Source organism: Phodopus roborovskii, unplaced genomic scaffold, assembly GCF_943737965.1.
Source record: "Phodopus roborovskii unplaced genomic scaffold, PHOROB, whole genome shotgun sequence".
NCBI classification, from domain to species: Eukaryota; Metazoa; Chordata; class Mammalia; order Rodentia; family Cricetidae; genus Phodopus; species Phodopus roborovskii.
In genome coordinates, this window is record NW_026126611.1 from 10,476,033 (window position 1) to 10,494,412 (window position 18,380).

Sequence of the window (18,380 nt, forward strand, 5' to 3'; positions counted from 1 at the left end):
GTTGCTACTTCATAACTATAATTTTGCTACTGGTATAAATTAAAATGTAAATATCTGTATTTTCGGATGGTCTTAGGCAACATCTCTGAAAGGCCATTAGTTCCCCCAAAGGGGTCTTGACCTACAGGTTGAGAAACACTACCCTAGATAAAGTGCTTTCCTAGTCCTTGGATCCAAATCCAAAAAAGAAAAATGTAACTTGATGTAAAATAAAAACGTGTACTTAGGACAAATGAATCGGAGAAGCTGTTGCTTTGGTAATAACTACAACAGTCATGTTCAATTCTCATGTTACTAAATGCAAGGATTTGACTTCAATGAGATGGGTAATTATACTGGGAAGAACTACACAATGAGTCTGAGGAAAAAACAAGCTAGTGTCAAAACTGAATCATCCTATGACACCAGCCAAGCTTAGCTGTTTTGCTTGGTTCTCACATAACTGAGTGGAATCACGGGATTTTAGAATGTCACTGTCCTGTCATCTTGTACACACACCTCACTCATTAAAGCTCTGAGATCCTAGGATGCTACGACTCACTCCTCACCCAGAAAGTAACATTAAAATTCCTCGGTTTCGGTGATTTTTTTTTTTTTTTTTTTTTTTTTTTGCCTGTCAGCAGTCATGTGGAAAGTGAATGGGGATCGCAACCCTAACAACAAACATCTGAAGTCTTTTTTAACTGAAAACATACAAATACACGTGATTTGTATGTAAGAAACTTTAGCTGGTATCTTTAATTCAATGCCTCACACTGAATTCAAAACCCATAAGTTTAGAACTTTTTGAGAAAATAATGCTTTAGTGAGACATGTGTGAGGAAAAATGTGTTCAAAAGAAACTCTGCCTTCCTTGGCAGCAGGCACCTATTAACTTGAAAAATCAATCACTGGGGTTCATGACCCCAAAATTCTGTTTACTCTACATATCATTTCCTTTCTAAAAGAGAACCAATTTTTTTTTATAAGAATTAAAAACAAAGAAGGCCCAGACAGACTCAGGAATCGGGAAATGTCTTGATGATGGACTCATAGGCAGGGGGTGGCGGTGTGGAAAGGCCCATCCTCAAACTGTTGCTGGACCAGCGGAAGTCGGGCCGGCTTGCAGCGTGCATGGTGCCCATGGCGGATGGGGTGCTGGAGGCAGGCAGAGTCATCAGCTGACTCTCAGTTTCCACCGGAAGCGGTGGGCATTGCAGGAAGGGATGGAAAGTTGAAGCCCTGAAGCTGGATTTCCTGGGGAAGGAATTGGCCAGCTCCAGGGAAGCCTGTCTCTGGAAAGTGAGACTGGCCAGGCTGAGGTTGCTCCGACGCTCACAGCCACTGTGGCGGTAGAACCCAGTCCTGTTGAGGCCATGGTTGTAGGAAGACCTGGGTCGCCTGGTGGGACTCCACTGTGAGATGGGTGCGCTGGCTCTTCTTCTTCGAGACAGGAAGACGAACAGCGCCCAGAGAAATCCTCCAATTGCAAGCCCAATCGCCACGGAGACGGTGAAGGACATTATAAGATCCTCTGAAAGAAAAAAAACAGTCCATAAACCAGTGGCTCCAATTTCAATGACAGTTCATTTAAAACCACGGGGCGGAGGAGGAACTGTAATTCTCAGAATGGACTCTGTATTTTAACGTACTTTGGATTGGGGAAATCGAGAACGAGCAGGACTCCCCTTGCTCAAACAAAAAGCTATGAAAAGCATTCACTCCTGTTCCTGTATCATCTTTAGAAATTAGAGCCTCATTGAAGATCGACTTTAACTTAGCGGTTTTTCTTACAGAATGGCAAATGTCCACCGCTCACTTCCTTTTGAATTATAATTGGAGCTAATGTGTCCCTTGATAAAGAAGGTCACCCCAATGTTAAGTGTGCTTCCCGGCTGCCTGCTTTACTCTGTGTCACCTGCAGTCTGGATGGCACCTCGCTTCCTGCACTCTGTCAGGGGTAGGAAGTGCAGGGACAGAACCATCTGCAGGGCTGACTGATTTATGCCATATTTCCTAAACACCTAGACTCTCAGACCCCTGGCTCCACAATGACATTGACCCCTGTGCTCTTTCTGGTCCCTCCGCTTCCAGCCCATACTTCTCTCATGTCTGGGTTGTGTTAATGAAACACCACTCCGGAATCTCCACAAACTTGCCATAGCACACCAGTGTCCTCCAGTTCAGCCAGCTTGGATTTGCTCTGATTTTCTCCACAGGCAAGTACATACGTACGCACTTCCCCCTTCCCTCAATGGAGGTGCTACGGGGCTGCTCCTTGGGAAAGCGTATTCGTAATGAGTTTATGGGAGAGGCTGAGCCCTTACTCTTCATGGAAGACCTCTAGATATCTGAAGCCCCCTCCAGCTTGCTGCTCAGAGCCTTCCTCATCCTCCATTCCATGAGCCATCCTCAAACTGTGCTGTTGCGTTCTGTCTCAGAGCCTATGATTCTTTCCAACCCTCCAAGCATTCAAGTATAATTTTCCTTATAAACAGATATAAATCTCTGTGTCTGGGGAACTCATTCTTATAGAGCTATTCCAAGTACTGTCTTTCTTGTACAGAAATGAGTTACTGTTAAGTAGAAAGGCAAGGTATATATTAAATTGCCTATACAAGGATTCTGCAGGCAAAGAGCTAGATACTGGAAATATGCTTGTGAAGGTTTTAATACGGGGGTCACAGGAACGGGTTCTTTGTAATGCCGTCAGCAGGTAGACACTATTCCCCTACCCTAAGAGCTCTCAGTGGGACTTACTTGACCAATGAGATGCAAAGAAGCTCTGTAAGTTTGGGTCTAAACTCCAAGAACCTTTCTGTTCAGGAGCCTGCTGTCCTTGACAAGACAATGGAATGAGTTGCTCTAGGTTATTCTAGTACTGGCAAAACCCCGTGTGACTGTGGGCAAACCAAAGGCCAGCAGAAAATCCACCTTGTTGACCCCATGCTGAATTGTCAGCCCCAAACCATGAGCTAATTACTTGATTATTCTCTTTACAAAACTCTGTTTTGAGATGGTTGTTGACTAGCTAATGCCCATTGATGATAAGTTCACCCAATTGCAGATCCAGCCCTATTGAATAAATATTAGTGAGTTTGTTTTTATTGTTTTTTTATTTTTGTTTTGTTTCTCGGGTTTCTCTGTGTGACCAACCACCTTGGCTTTCCTGGAACTTGCCTTGTAGACCAGGCTGGCCTGGAACTCACAGAGATTCCCCTGCCTCTGCCTCCCAAGAGCTGGGATTAAAGGCGTGTGCCACGGCTACCTGGTTGGTGAGTTTGTTTAACCACACCGATTTTTTAAGGTGGATGAAAGCTAGGTTTTTATAATTGCCAAGCCTTTTTCAAGCTTATTGCTGTAGCATATAGAAAATCTAGAATGCAGAAACTAACTAAATAAATGCTAAAAAATATATAAGTACAATCAAATAAACATAATTGAACCTAAAAATTCATCTTCCTTTTCTGTAACATGATTCAAACTTAACTTATCAAGGCCTCCAAATCTAAAATTCTGAATATAAAGAAGTTTCAGAAATTCTGCTCCCCACGGCCACCACCACTGTGCCTTCCAACTCAACGATCTTAAAGTTGACCATAGATCTGAGAGAGCATAATCACAACCCAAACGCTGTAAGTGGTGTGAACATTTAGTAGAGGTCACCATCTAGTGGGCCAGTGCTGAATTGTTACAACATCCGGCCGTGATTTTCCTGTGATAAAATGGGACATAGCCCTAAAGTTGAAGGACTCATAGGTTCACGTCATCCGCAAATAGATCATCCTTTCTCCACTTCCTAAAGTGTAGACAGGGTGATTTTGGTGATAGGAAGGCTTCTGTGAAAGGACTTTGGGGGGAACTACTTAAGGGGGTTAGTACAAAGAGATGTGGATGATTACAATTAGCTAAGAATGCAAAGCATAAATGGTTTCTACGCTTATCACATCCTCTGGGCAATTCCCTTGGGTTCAACAATAGAACAGGGTTCAGCCTCCCCCTTCCATGCTGCTGCTTTTCCAGCCTCATTACATGCAGTGGGAGATAGATCCCAGCTTCTCCAGCTGGGCTTCATGCTTTCTGCTTCTTGCCTTAGCATCACCATCCATTTGTATCCAGCCGCCCTTTCTCTTCAGCCACACAGTAAGTCCAGTCATATCACATGTGTCCAGAGCCCCACCCCCCAGGAAAAGCAAACTCCTAAATATGGTATGAAGTCTCCCACCTGAGAGCTACTGGCCCTGTGACCTGAGCTCATCACGTGAACCTCTCTCTTGTTCTTCACCAGACATGCTTCTGATCATCTAATCTGCTCTTTCAAAAATAATGTTTATAATCATCTATGTGGTTATCTTTTCTATGCCGTTTGTCCCCCCTCCTTTTTCTTTAGGCATTACCCAACTTTCTTGTCAAGGAATCCCCATTCCAAAATTACATCCTGGCCCACATCTTACACTGCTTTTATCTCCCTCCCCATTATAGGAAGTGGGTTCAATTCAGAGTCCGGAAAAAATAGTAAATGAGATGTCTGTGCATTACAAGTTATAACTGCCCTCAGATTTGAAAGGTAGGCGGCTGACTTATGTCTGCAATGGTAAGACAGAATGAATAAAAGCAATAGTATTAGCACTGCTGTCTTACATAGGGTGGTAGACAAATACAGGCTTGGAAGATTTGAGTGTGGTTTTATGGAGCTGTACTTGATCACAATTCCCAGGACATGACATCAACTCGAATGTCCATCAGCAGAATGTCCACTGCAGAGCCCTGAGTGACATAGTGATGGTTTGGTGAGTGGTGGGTCACCTTTATGACAATGGTTTCAAAAGACCCTGTCACCAAACACTGTCGAAGTCACCTTAGTTTGTGTGTGTGTAGTCTGTAGCATTTGCACGACAAAAATTCCAAACAATGCAATTCTCAAATCTAGTCCATGTCATTTAGCAGCATGGCAATATGTATGAATGCTGTGTGACAATGGAATAGTGTTACTGAACCTAAAAAGAACAAAGAAAGGAAATGCTGAAATTTGAAACCATATAGATGAATCTGGAAAGCATTATAGAAACTGAAGTAAGCGCGACACAGAATGGATGAGTCTTCACTGTAGAGTTCTTCAACGTTTTTGTCCAGTGAACATTTTCATAATGATAAAGAGTTGGGAAGACATGCCAACATAGTATAAATCACCTATGCTGTATATGTTTGAAAATATAATCCAAGTGCAAATTCTTAGAAAGCACAAGCTGTCATAACTAAGAAGAGAGTTAGGAAATCTGTGTGACCCTTTAATGTCTTACAAAAAGAATGTGGGCTGGAGGTATAGCTCAGTGGTTCACTGTTCTTGCACATGTCCTAGGTTTGGTTTCCAGCACCCACATTGGCCAGCTCATAGCCACCTGTAAACTCCAGCTCTGGGGAAATCCAACACCTCTGGCTGTCAGGAGCACCTTCACTTATGTGGACACCTACCTACACACTACACAGACACACACGGATACACACACACAGACATTCACACACATGCTCCCACACATACACACTCAAAAAATTTTAAATGAAAGTGTTATTTTAAACTCCCAGCTTAATGTAATGCCACCAATGGTGAATATTTTAGATAATAAATAACCACCCAAACCAGTTTTACATAAGAGCTTCCAGACAGTCCAAAATTAATGAACACTTCTGATTTGTTTCACGAGGCTTGCATGATGTTGATACCCAAATCTAATTTCATTTTAACAAAAACAGACAATTCTCATGATTTCAGTGCAGAAGTCTGGAGAGCAGGGATGCATGAAGTACACACAGCTCTGTGAGCTCCACTTCCGTAATAACCTCAGCTCCATGGAGCCCAGTGAGAGACACAATCTCATGAATCTTCCTCGGGACACCCAGAAATAATCGCTAGGCTGTTCATTTGTAACAATGCATAGCCGAATGAATGAGCTTGAGAAATGGACAATGTTTGCTTGCTGTTTTGAGAGGACAATGCGGAGACCATGAACCCCCTGTGTGCACCACCACCATCCTAGTGCCTTGCAAACATCTTATCTCATCTGCTTGCTAGACCCCTAAAGGCCACATCTTTTCTTCAGGCTAGGGTACATCGTTTGCTATAGGTTGAGGTATAACATTTTTTGTGGGCTGAGGAATCTTAGCTAAGGATCCCACCCCTTGACAGCCCTGTCTCCCCAGCAAATCAGTTTGTAACTCTCAGCTACCTCAGAGCCCGGTGAGCCAATAAGCGAGGGTGCACAGCAGTAGGGTCTCCTCTGCTGCTAAGCTGCCAGATGAATCTTTAAATGCAAAGGCTAGAACATCATTTTGAAAGCCAGCATTGCACTGTAATAATGAGGTGTTTTATAACCAAGACGGTGTTTGTGGTTCATTTTTCCGATTCAACTTCAAAACACTAGAAGCCTAAAGAACTCAACAATATAAGTGTTTGCCATAAACAGTAGCAGGAAAGAGAATGTATCACCTGCATGTGTTTTTCATGAACAGTGGAAAGAGAAGTTAAGGGGAGAGAGAGGCTTTACGGTAAAGGAGCAGTGGGGGCTCTGAGGAACGAGGGCATCCTTCAGTCCTTCCAGCCTTTACCCTGTCTCAGTAGGTGGTACCCAGTCCTAGATTCCTGGTTGATAGATGTAGAGAGGCTCACAGGCCCTCATGAGAAGCACCGGGTGTCGGAAGGGTGGAACAAGAGTCAGGCTCCCGTAGTTCCAGGGTTACAGAATGATAATGTGGTTCTGTGCATTGAGACAGACAGGAAAGTAACGGAATGAGAGTCAGTAGACTGACCAGAGTCGCACAAGAGAAAAAAAAATATGTCCGTAGTCAGAAGTGCACAGATCACAAGAACCTGGCTTTGCAGTTAAGGGCTCCAACAGTGAAGACAGGGAGAGAAACATCCCCAGAGCAGATGAGGCACACTTCTCAGTAGATGTCAGCAGAGGACCTTGATTAAGGACTCCTGGTCCACTCCCTCTTGTACCTGAAGTCACCATCGTCCTCAGCCATCACAGGCTATTTCCAACCTTAGGGAGAGACCCAAAGATGTGGGGGAGAAGAGCCTTTGAGTCTGTCACAGTAACTCCAATATCTGCATTGCTACCAGAATCTTAAAGACATCTGTCTCCATCCTGATCTCCTATTCTGTCCCCGTAATCTCCACATACAGATGTTCTGGTCCACCATACCCTAGTGTTTTTACTCCACACATTTGCTGATGACAGTTCTCCCCGGTGCCCAAAAATTCTCAGACAGCATCTTATCTGTATCATCTTGATATGTTGCCTAATAAGGTCAGCCAAAGCTTCAGAGGGAATGAATGAACTGGAGGAGGCTGAGTTAACATGTCAGAGATGAGTGGCCAGGATGTTTTCCTTAGAATTTTCTTGTTATTTGGAACTTCTTTGATATTCTAGGAATAGGTAATATCCTCCCTTTTTTCTGAAAATTATTCAGGGACCATTTCATATTTTAACTTCTACAGCATATTCTCGTGCTTGGTCATTTTGTTAAAAATATCAATAATCCATGACAAAACAGACGCTATTGATACTATTTATTGATTGATTTATAGTCTTCTGTTTGCATATGCAGGGACACCTAACCACCTCCCAGAATGCAATCCTTTTAAAAGCGAAATCGTATTTGGGGGGAGGGTTGATTAGATGGGCAAGTGGAAGCCCATGTACTAATACTCTGGCTCAGTTTTTCACAGTGCCAGCCAAACACATGGGAAGTCAGCAACAGCACATGAGAAGACAGCAGAGGGAAACACGCGTGTCACGTGTGCAGTCCCAAGTACTGAGAGCTCACATGAGTTCCACAACACTGTCAGCCCCATAGGCTCTGAGTCTATATATATGTATAGACAGACCTCGGGTCCCTGCTGCCTTTATGGGATGGTTTACAGAGCAGGGACTCGCACTAAATAGAGTAGAGTTGGGATGCAATGGGGACTCATCCTTGTTGTCACTCTCAGGACACTTTTTGCTAGCAGCTAGCTTCGATGGCTTTAGTGCTTGTACAGCTTTTAGTAGGTTTGACCCAGTGACAGCTTTGAGAAAAAACAAAATGCAAGCTGTCATTGTTCGTAGCAACTGAATAGCATTGCTTTTTTTTTTTTTTTTTTTTGCATTCCTTAAGCAAACCAGAAAGGTTTTGAGTTTTTATTCCTCTCATTATCTTAAGTTTAAGAAGAAGTTTCTGTGGTTCCTTGTGTGAGTAGTTATAGTCTATGCCATTTTTTATTCATTCTCTTAATTCAAAGGGCTATACAATAGAGTCTGTTTGAAGGCAGGCGCTGTCCTCCACTGCATTGGGCATCATTTTCAAATTAATATTTTGAGAGGACCAGTGATCAAAATAGATATTAATTTAGATGCAAGACAGAAATAAAAATAGAAAAGATTGACATTTATATGTCGGGGAATATTTATATCCCATCCCATATATTAAATTTATAATTACATTTTATTTTTCATAATTTTACCCCGGAAATAATAATGCAATCTTCCACTTTTTTTCCTACCCAAAGCATCAAAGATATTTTTGGTTCACCATTTTTGTTTTGGTTTTGATGGTTTTCACCATGTTCTTTCATCTTCCACCATATCTGCATGCCAAAAGGAGGCGGCATCAATACCTGCCTTTGACATAGGTATCCTGAATTTGCTGTTAAGCACAGATTTCCTTATTAAGATATCTAAATGCTAGGATAAAGCATTGAACTCCAAATGGGCATCTCATTAATTAAGATCTATCTTAATGAAAACCATCTGTGCTCCAGTCAATGAACAATGACCTCTTTTTCCTAGATAAATGTGGACATTAACTTGAATAGTTCGGAAAAAAAAAAAAAAACAAAAAAACAAAAAAACCAGAGCTGGCTTTTCTGTCTTAAATTTTTGCACTTGGAGTTACTTACTTTGGAATAGTTTACAATTGTTTTGTGATAGTGAATTTACTTAGATGTGCTCTAGCTATTTTTTCTACCATTTAATATAAATGATAATTTTCACTAATGTACCACTAGGCCATCCAGAATTCAAAGGTTTCTTGCCTCTGGATGTCAACCTAGAATTTGTAGGAATAACTTGTTTTTCACAAATTTTGTCATGCAATTTTATTACTATAGCACCAACAAATCTCTTAAAGCCTGAATGGAGTACACTAATTAATAAAAACAATCAATTACTTAATCCCCTTCATGCCAGTACCTGTGATAACAGATGAGTAAGTTAGATTGTCAGGGTCAGGTGGTGGTCCCTGCTCAGTATTTACCAAATCGTTTCCAAAGCCCCATCTCCAATCACAGCAGGAAGTCCGACACAGTTTTGTGAGATGATCAAAAACTCACCTTGCACATAATAGGGTTATAGAGCCGTCAATAAACTCCAGAGTTCCTTCAAAGCTCCTTCGGGATTTAACTTAAATTATTCCCTTTACTTTTGAATTTCTTGGGACCACAAAGACATGTCAATGTCATTGCATATCCCAGCTCCTGTATCCTAAATCTGGCCTGGAGTGGGTGTTGGCTTTGACCTCAGCACCTTCCTGCTCTTACCATCTCTGAACACTAGATCTTGGGTTGCTGTTAGCCTCTGCCAAAGCACACGTTGGTATTGTTTCTCTTCCTTTTGTACAAGCTTCCATTGTAATAATGTAAGTTATTTATGCTTTGTCCTTTCTAGATTCATAATTTCATTTTTAATTCCACATTTTATCTTTGTCACCATACTCAAAGTTCATTTAAGCATAGGCTTGCTGTTTAAGTTGACTTTGAAAATTAAAAACAATAGCATAGACAAAAACACAGACTTTAAAACCCTCTGTAGAACACCTTGGTTTCATGAAATAAAATATGAAATCCATCACCTTCAGACAAATAAAATATAATTTTCCAACAAAAACTCCTGTGTTATATTCTGTTTAACAAAGACTTCTACTTTATATTTCTTTTTCTAAATTTCCACATTTAAAAATTTCGTTTCCAATTAAGTTTTGTTAATACCAACCAAACTTTCTATGTCTGATCCTTCTTTAATATTTCTGTAGCTTACTCTGACAACATTTTTATGAGTATATTTTTTTGAAATAAATCTAAGAAATCTGACACGATATAGTTATGGCAAGCAATTCAGAGATTTCCAGTGTTGTAATAAATTATGCACAGTATTTCGGTGCATATTAGTTTAAATTAAAAACAGTGAAGGAAAGGTAGCTTACCCCAAAAGTTTTCTGGCCATGGGCTCCCTAAACTCGTTGTGTTATTAGCCATAATATCCACAAGAAAAAGGAGAAGCCAGCGTGTCCAAAACAAGCAGTTTGGTTCTATGCCTTTGTGGTTCCGCGAGAGAAAAATAATTTTCACGAAACCCCACATATACTGTGTTTACACAGAAGGAAGCAAGTGTATCGTGTTTCCTGCTTTTATACTCGAATTAGCAACTGTTTTTCTTATCTTGGAATTCCACATGGCTCCCAGACACAAAACTATTTCCTTCTCGTCATTTCCCCTCTGTTGCTAAGTGCCCTCCTTTTAGCCACATTCAGAGCTGTTAGGGAACTATAGGCTTTTTCTTAAGTCCCCATCCTTTATTTACATGGAGAGGAGGCAAGCAAGAAGTTCGATGCAGCAGCTGTGTGTGATGCTGAGCAATAGATGGCTTCCCGATGTTGAAAGCCCATATTCAATTACCATTTTTTAAAAATCTAATATCTTTTATTTATAAAGCTCAGATAGTAAAATTTCTAGGTAATCTTTTCCTGTACCTGGTATATTTATTTTGAAATTGTATTCGTTCAGTTCATTCATACACATTTAAATATGTTTATTGGTGATTTTGTTACACTTTTCATTGGGATTCAAATGGTGAGAAATCAGTCATTTCTATGGGACTAGATAAGGGGGACAGGAATGCAAAATGTTCAGTTACAGTAGTGTCTTCGTGCCTGGCCAGGGCTGCAGTGATCCCATGACTAGTGAAAATTATAATTAATGTCCTTCCTACCGTCATCAGAACAGGGTAGGTCCTCTGCATCAGGAGACATTGAAAGTCTGAAAAGAGGCCCTAAATGTCACTTAAACACATGAAAATGCATCCCTGGTTTGGGAACCTGTAGCACACACTCTTGAGAACTCTTGCACAAACCCTGGGATGTTGGGATGTGATCAGCTGAAGCAGCTGTCACCCTTCTGAAGTCTGTGGCACAGTTCTGGGAAGGCCAAGAAAAACTAAAGGGCAACATGACAACTCATTTTTGCAGCCCCAATTCGCCAGAATTGTAGTTTCTGCTCACTTTTACCAATTTTCATAGATTTAAGTTAACTACAAATTTATCAGAGATAAAAAATATACACAACTGATGATCTGAAAGAGAATGAAATAGTCATAGAGAAAACAACTTCAGAACCCACTGGACGAACTCATTTTTATGATATTTTTGCCAATGTTTTTCAAAATCTCCAGTAAATAATCATGCCATTGCTCAAGAAAGGCAAAAGGGCCCACATTTCAACAGTCCCCTTTAATTTTTAATGTTATTGACAAAGTGTGTACAAACTGAACCTTGAAATAACTTGCTGCATCTAGATATAAGTGTATTGAAATACTCTCTACCTTCCTAAGCATAAAATAGGATTCTTAAATTGCTGTATATACTTTAAATGTGTATTTTATGTAACTAAAGGCTACTTCATGTCAAATAAATTATACTTAAGTATTCCTAACTTCATCTGATCTATTCAGACTGATTTTGGAGAGTTGAAGGGAGGACTCCTGCTTTGTCTGTATAGGAAGAGCTTATTCTGTCTCAGGGTTGGGATAGAGGCCGAGACTTCCTGTCATTGTTTCGTGCTTAGCTATCCAGATATTCTGCCAATACATTTTCACTTTTGCAGATGGGCAGAACTGGGAAGAAAACTTGCTTTCTGTCCCTTTGTGACCTGGGGGTTCATTTCTCTTGTGTTGAAAGCTTGTTGGTAGCTTCAGCTCTTATCTGTGTATATAACTCATGTGGTAAGAATTCGTATTTTCCCCTGGCATAGATCCACACAAGTGAGTGTTTGTGTCTATGTGATTTTCAGGTCCTGTGACTTATCCTGCCATAACAGGAAGGTGACTCTTTTTCTTTACAAAGATGTCAGGTCTGCCTTTCTGCTTTTCATTGTTTCACACTTAGATGCTTTGGCCTGAGTTCTCCACGAGTCACAGAGTGAATTTGGGTGAGCGTTCTTACCTTGGATATTCCAGGAGTCACTTTCTGTCCTCACTCAGGGTTCTACCCGAAGTTAGCGTCATGCTCTTGTCCCTGACCCTCTGTGACTGCTACTGCGACTGTTTTATTCAGAGCGCTTCCCACCTTATGACTCTTTCGCTGTATGTCCTAGTCAGTGTTCTATTGCCGCGAAGAGACACCATGACCACGGCAGCTCTTATAAAGGAAAGCTTTTAATTGGGAATGGCTTACAGTTGTCCCTTATCATCACAGTGGGGAGCATGGCAGCGTGCAGGCAGACATGGTTGTGGAGAAGGAGCTGAGAGTCCCACACCCAGATACTCAGGCAGCAGGAAGAGACAGACACTGGGACTGCCTTAGCCAGTGGAAACCTCAGAGCCCACCCCAGTGATGCATTTCCTTCAACGGGGCCAGACCTGCGAAACCAGGCCACACCTCCTAATCCTTCTCAAACAGTGCCACTCTCTCGGTACCAAGCGTGGAAATATATGAGCCTATGCAGACCATTCTTACTCAAACCACCACACTGTATATGAGATGTTGTCTGTTCCAGTTGTTCTAACAAAATAACACATACTTGAGGGAGATGATTGATTGATTGATTGATTGATTTTTGTCGTTTGGAGACAGGGTTTCTCTCTGTAGCTTTGGAGCCTGTCCTGAAACCCGCTATGTAAACCACGCTGGCCCGGAACGCACAGAGATCCGCCTGCCTCCGCCTCCCGGGTGCTGGGATTAAAGGCGTGGGCCACCGCTGCAAACCCAAAGAGGAAAACATCACACAACAGTGGATCTCCTCTCTTGGCCAATCGCTGCTGTTTCCTTCTTCCTGGTCCTGACTGGATGCTGAGGCAAACCATCCAGCTGCAGTTACTGAGTTCTCCGAGGGGCCGGAGCAGCTGGTGGCTGTGTGATTAGCTCCCAGAGCTCCCCTTTTTCTGTTAGGGTGCTGTTGATAGCCTTGGTAGGAGGCCCTGGGGACCCCTCTTTTTAAGTCCCTACAAGCTATGCCTTTTGAGGATTTCTGTTGTGTGACGTTTTTACTCTTTTTTGGACTTTTTTTTGGGGGGGGGAACGGCACCACCCAGCTCCCAAATAAATTACTCACAGCATCTCATTCTTTCTTATAATGCCCTGACCTTACCTTGGCTTGTTTCTTGCCAGCTTTTCTTAACTAATTATCCAGACTACCTTTTGCCTCTGGGCTTTTTCCTTTTCTTACTTCTCTGATCTTACTCCGTGGCTGGCTGGGTTGCTGAGTGCCTGGTACCTAGCATCCGCCTCTCCTTGTTCCTGCTTCCTCCATTCTCCTATTTATCCTGCCCGCCAGCCCCACCCATCCTTGCTCCTGCCTCCCTATTGGCTGTTCAGCTCTTTATTTAGACCATCAGGTGTTTTAGACAGGCAGAGAATCCCAGCTTCACGGAGTTAAACAAGTGCAGCATAAACAGAAGTCACACACCTGAAGATCATCTTCCCCAACAGATTTCCTGGTCAGAGTCCTTTAGCCCAGTTTGCCTGGGGGAACACCACAGTGGTAGTGACATCTGCTTTAGTTGCAGCCACAGTGGCAATTCCAGTCCAATGGCAGAGAAAGTTCTGAGGTCAGAGTCCAGAAGAGGTTTGCTGGAATGTTGGTATAGTTGACCCCAGAACTTCCAAGAGTAACAAATGGGCAGATAAATTATCCCTATTGCCTTTAATTTCCATCTTTCTTGTAATCTCTTTGTATTTAGTGTGTGTGTGTGTGTGTGTGTGTGTGTGTGTGTGTGTGTGTGCGTGCGTGCGTGCGTGCGCGCGCGCGTGCGTACGTGCATGCAATTTCTTCTGTGGAGACCAGAAAACAACATAAGATGCTCTGGAGCTGGATTCACAGATAGTTGTGACTCTGTTGACATGGATGGGGGGACCTGACCTTGAGTCTTCTGCAAGAGATGTGTGGCTCTTAAAGACTGAGCCATCTTCAGACCCAAATACTGTCCTTGAGGTGGGTCCATAAAAAACATGCCCAGGGTATACGTACACACATATTTGAGAAGCAGCTCTGTGCTCTGAACCCCAGTATGTTTCTGACTTCCACAGAGTTGATTTCTAGTTCTCTCTGGGACATCTGGTTGGTTACATAGCATTTTATGCATTACAGTTTTCTGCATTTTTTGGTTTACACATTATTTGTGAAGAAAATTCGTTAATCTCTCTCATAAACAAGCACTAGGTTACATTTACAGTCATTTATTCTCTGCCCAATTTCTGTTATTTTGTTAACTTTCTTATCTAATTACTTAAAATTTTGCCTCTGATTAATCCAGTACTTGAAATCTTATATGTTTTTACTGTCTTTTCATTTTCATTTCATTGACTCTTTCACATACAAAGTAATGCTTTTATTATGAATTTATATTTGGCTGAAGATAATCTATGGGAATTCTTTTTTTAAAATAAGGGTCATGTCATGTAGACCAGGCTACTTCAATTTGGCCATGTCATTGAAGGTGGCTTTGAACTTCTGACCCTCCTACCTCTATATTCTTAGTGACATGACTATAGATCTACAGCATCACAACCAGTTGTGTGTTTTATGTGTTGCTTTGGATGGAAGACAGGGCATGGTCTCACTGTATCAATGGAGGGAAATCCCAGCTATCATACATGCAGATTTTGAGAGGCAGGACTGAAACTTTTTCTTCTTGAATAAACTTGCTTATTTCTCTGTGTTGGGCAAGGAGTATACTTCTGTCCAGGATGGAACACTTAATTATGGTTTAGACTTTCAATTCAAGCCCATACTTGCCTGGGGACAGATCAATGACCTTCAGCTCCCTAGTTAAACATGTCTTCAGGAGCCTTGACAAAGGAGACATTCTTTCTTTTACTCTGTTGAGTTTTTTTTTTTTTTTTTTAATTTTCCCCCTTTGTCCTTTAAATGAATCTTTTCACTAAAGTGATCAACATTACAGCGTTTTGTGTGAGTTTCACACTAAGTGAGCCATGGGCCTAGTTTTTTGTTTTTATCACTTTCTCTTGTTAAATTCTAATCCTTAAGATTGGGGGCTCAGAATTTATTTGTTCCTAAGCAACTTATGGCATTTTGTTCCTGAATAGTCTGAATTTCAGATTTTTTTTAAATCCATTTTTCATGTGACTGTTTATGATTACCTCTTGCTTTTGATTTAATTTGTATTTATTTGTTTGTTTGTGGTTATTACTATTTACCTCTGGACATGTCTCTTCCCAGAGAGTTTCGAGAGGCATGGAAAAGTACCGGTTTTACTCTGAGTCCTAGGAGAAATGGTGATTGATTTAGGGCAAGAGCAATGGAGAGAATGAGTGTGTGATGTGGGAAGGCACAAGTTCATTTCAGAAAGAATTTATCCCTAGAGTGGAGAGCTGGGACAGTCTGAAAACCCAGCTGCAGACTCAAACTCCGCAAACTCCCAGGTTTATGAACTGTTTAGGGGACAACGCAGAGCAGACCCCTTGAGATTAGAAGCTTGAGAGGTTAGCACTGATGCCACAATTGATGCCTGAGGGCGGGGGGGGGGGTGGGGGGGGGATGGAAAGTCACCAGACATGGGGACAAACTGACTTGAAAGTGTCTTGGGTGTGTTCAGACAGAGACTTCTATGTCTAGATTTCTAAAAGGTCATAGTGGGCTGGGCACATGACTCCCTTGGGTTTCTGGAGAAAGAAGTTTTTATTTTGTTGCTGTTTGTCCATTGGAGTCTTTGAAGAGATGTATGTTAAGAAGTTCACTTAAGAAACATTGGTGTTTACCAGTTAGGCTAAGGGCAGATGAAGCTGAAAGACAGGAAAAGTTATGCAACCAGAGAGAAAAGCCTGGACTGTTCCTGGAAGCCAAGGAGACGCAGAGCCAATGGGTGCAAGCGCGATGTCGTGTCAGACAGTCTTTAAGCACAATGCGCTGTCTATTTCTTGTTTTTACATTCTTTCCGCCTCTTCTTCCTCGGTGTTTTCTGAGGCTCCCGACAGGCCCTGTACATGTCCCACTTCAGGCTGAGCACTCAACATTCACTTGTTCTCTTCCCAAGACTGGGCCGGGCAACATTCCATCACTGGTGGAGGAGGGGCTCGAAAGATTCCACCTCCCAGAGGAACTAGAGCCAACTAAAGGATGTGTATCACTCAGCGTTATAGCTACTGGGACACTGCCGTCACCTGTGTACCCTGAGGCAACCCTTGTTTAATGACATGAGTCACACATGTGAAGGGATGTGGGCTTGGGAAGAAAAAGAGCCTTGATGGGAGCCTAGAAGAGACAGAAAGAAAAACAATGGAAACAAGATTTTTTTTTTTCTTTCTGGCAAATATTGGGTTCAGTATATCGATCATTATTAAATCTGATATTGGGATGATTTTTATGACCTTGAGCCAATGAAAATACATTTTAACATTTGTTTGTTTACTTGAGTGCCTATGTGAGGGTAGGTAGACTGCAGTGCATACATAGAGGTCAGGAGCCCAATGGGCTAGGTTTGCGGCACATCCCAATAGGCCAGTTAAGCAGGGAAGAGGCATAATCACTGTGGCCACATTGGGAGGAGCACAGAAGCAGGTCCAGTGACCCTAAGTCCATCTCCCAGCGGCTGCATGGCATGAGCTTTACCTTTGCGTAGAGGAAGAATGGGGGCAACTGGTTAGAGGCATGAATTAATAAGCGGTCCTGGTAAAGTGGTCCCATTGTCATTGTCTCAGCTCAGGTGCTCCAAGGTGGGTGCAGCAAACTGTTAACTGTCAATCAAGCCAGCACAGGAAAGGTGTCCAGTGCAGTTCCTACAGGTGTAGCCTCTCCATTCTACATAATCCACGCTGTAAGCACATGTCTTGCAAACGTCCCTTTGCTCGGGGTAGACTCAGGCCCTTGTCTCACAAAGGTACCTGTGGGTCTGGATTTGTTCTGCTCTCGGAATCTGAGGTGACTTCGGAGGACAGATTAAGGACACAGACTTGTTTCTGAGCCTAAGGCCTTGAAGGAGCATGAGATAAATCGAAAATAGACACTCCTTGGTGATCACCCCACCTCTGCCGAGTTGAGCAGGAAGCTGAGCCAAGGTAAAGGAGAGAGACACAGAATGAAGGCACAGACCCGGCAGGCTTGCATTCTGTGTTTAGCTACCATGTGGGCTCAAGGGAGCCATCAGTATCTTTCAACAAGATCAGCTTCTGAGTGCCTGATACAAGTTCATAGACATTTCCTCAGTACAAAATATCTCCAGTTGTGTTTTCTTCCAGAGGTGCTTATTTTTTTTTATTATAAATAAAACACACTCTGAGAGTTCATAATGGAGTTGTCACATTAAAAGAAAGATGAAACTCTAATTTTTCCTGTTTTTCTTTTCTAGGTTTTTTTTTCCCTGTTAAATTTTTAACAGGCTGTTAAATTTTTGAGGGCAGAATGCTAGCTAGCACTAGAGTCATTGTTTTTAAATCCTACTAAAGACTCATTTCCTCTTACTTTGTTCACACCCTTGGTGGGTAATTTCAGCACAGAGCACAGCAGAGAGCCAGCCTCCCGGAAGATCTGTGCAGAATCAGTAGAATAGTATTTTTGCTGGGATTGACTTGTTTTAAAACAAAACAAAAAAAAAAAATCACACACAGCTTATATTTATGGTTAACAAACCCCACTAATGCAAAGTGTGCAAAATTTTAACATTTTTCATCTGGGGGCTGAAATATTCTGATGCACCCTACAGTAGAAATAGTCCCTTGGAATGACTAGTTTATTATTTAATCCCAACTGGCCTTTGTCTAAACAATTTTAGGCATATCAAACACGTACTCTCAGAAAGAAAATGGGAACTTACTTCAACTTAATTTAATGTATTTATTGTGTATTTATTTGCATGCATGTATTATTTTCTTGTGTGTCCTCTGGATGGTGTGGGGGTGTGTGTGAATGTGTGAGTGCCAGTACCTGTGAAGGCCAGAAGGAGGTGCCAGATTCCCTGCACCTGGAATTACAGGCAATTGTGGGCTATTCTGATTGCACTGTGCACTTGAGACTGCCCACTAAAGCTATGCTTTGAATTGGGGTGGCGTCAGTGACCAGCTGACTGCGGCCTGGCTCTAGAGGAGCCAGCAGTTTGGACAGAGAAGGTGCACAGGGGTGAAAGGGTGAAAGGGTGGGA

General features: G+C 42.1%; 1 protein-coding gene across 1 annotated transcript; it reads right to left on the minus strand.

Moving 5' to 3' along the window:
* Positions 1-613: 613 nt before the first annotated feature.
* Positions 614-10,366, minus strand: Myct1 (MYC target 1). The gene is made up of 2 exons (XM_051206086.1): positions 10,219-10,366; positions 614-1,513 (listed from the first exon to the last, which is right to left on the minus strand). Exons 1-2 carry the CDS (start codon positions 10,268-10,270, stop codon positions 999-1,001), a joined length of 567 nt encoding a protein of 188 aa, XP_051062043.1. The 5' UTR covers positions 10,271-10,366; the 3' UTR covers positions 614-998.
* Positions 10,367-18,380: the final 8,014 nt, after the last annotated feature.

Bases quoted from the DNA above. Each gene is read 5' to 3' on its own strand.
- Myct1 (XM_051206086.1), bottom strand. From the start codon at position 10,270: ATGGCTAATAACACAACGAGTTTAGGGAGCCCATGGCCAGAAAACTTT. The intron at 1,514-10,218 runs GTAAGCTACCTT...TTTTTCTTTCAG, and splicing joins ATGGCCAGAAAACTTTTGGG to AGGATCTTATAATGTCCTTC.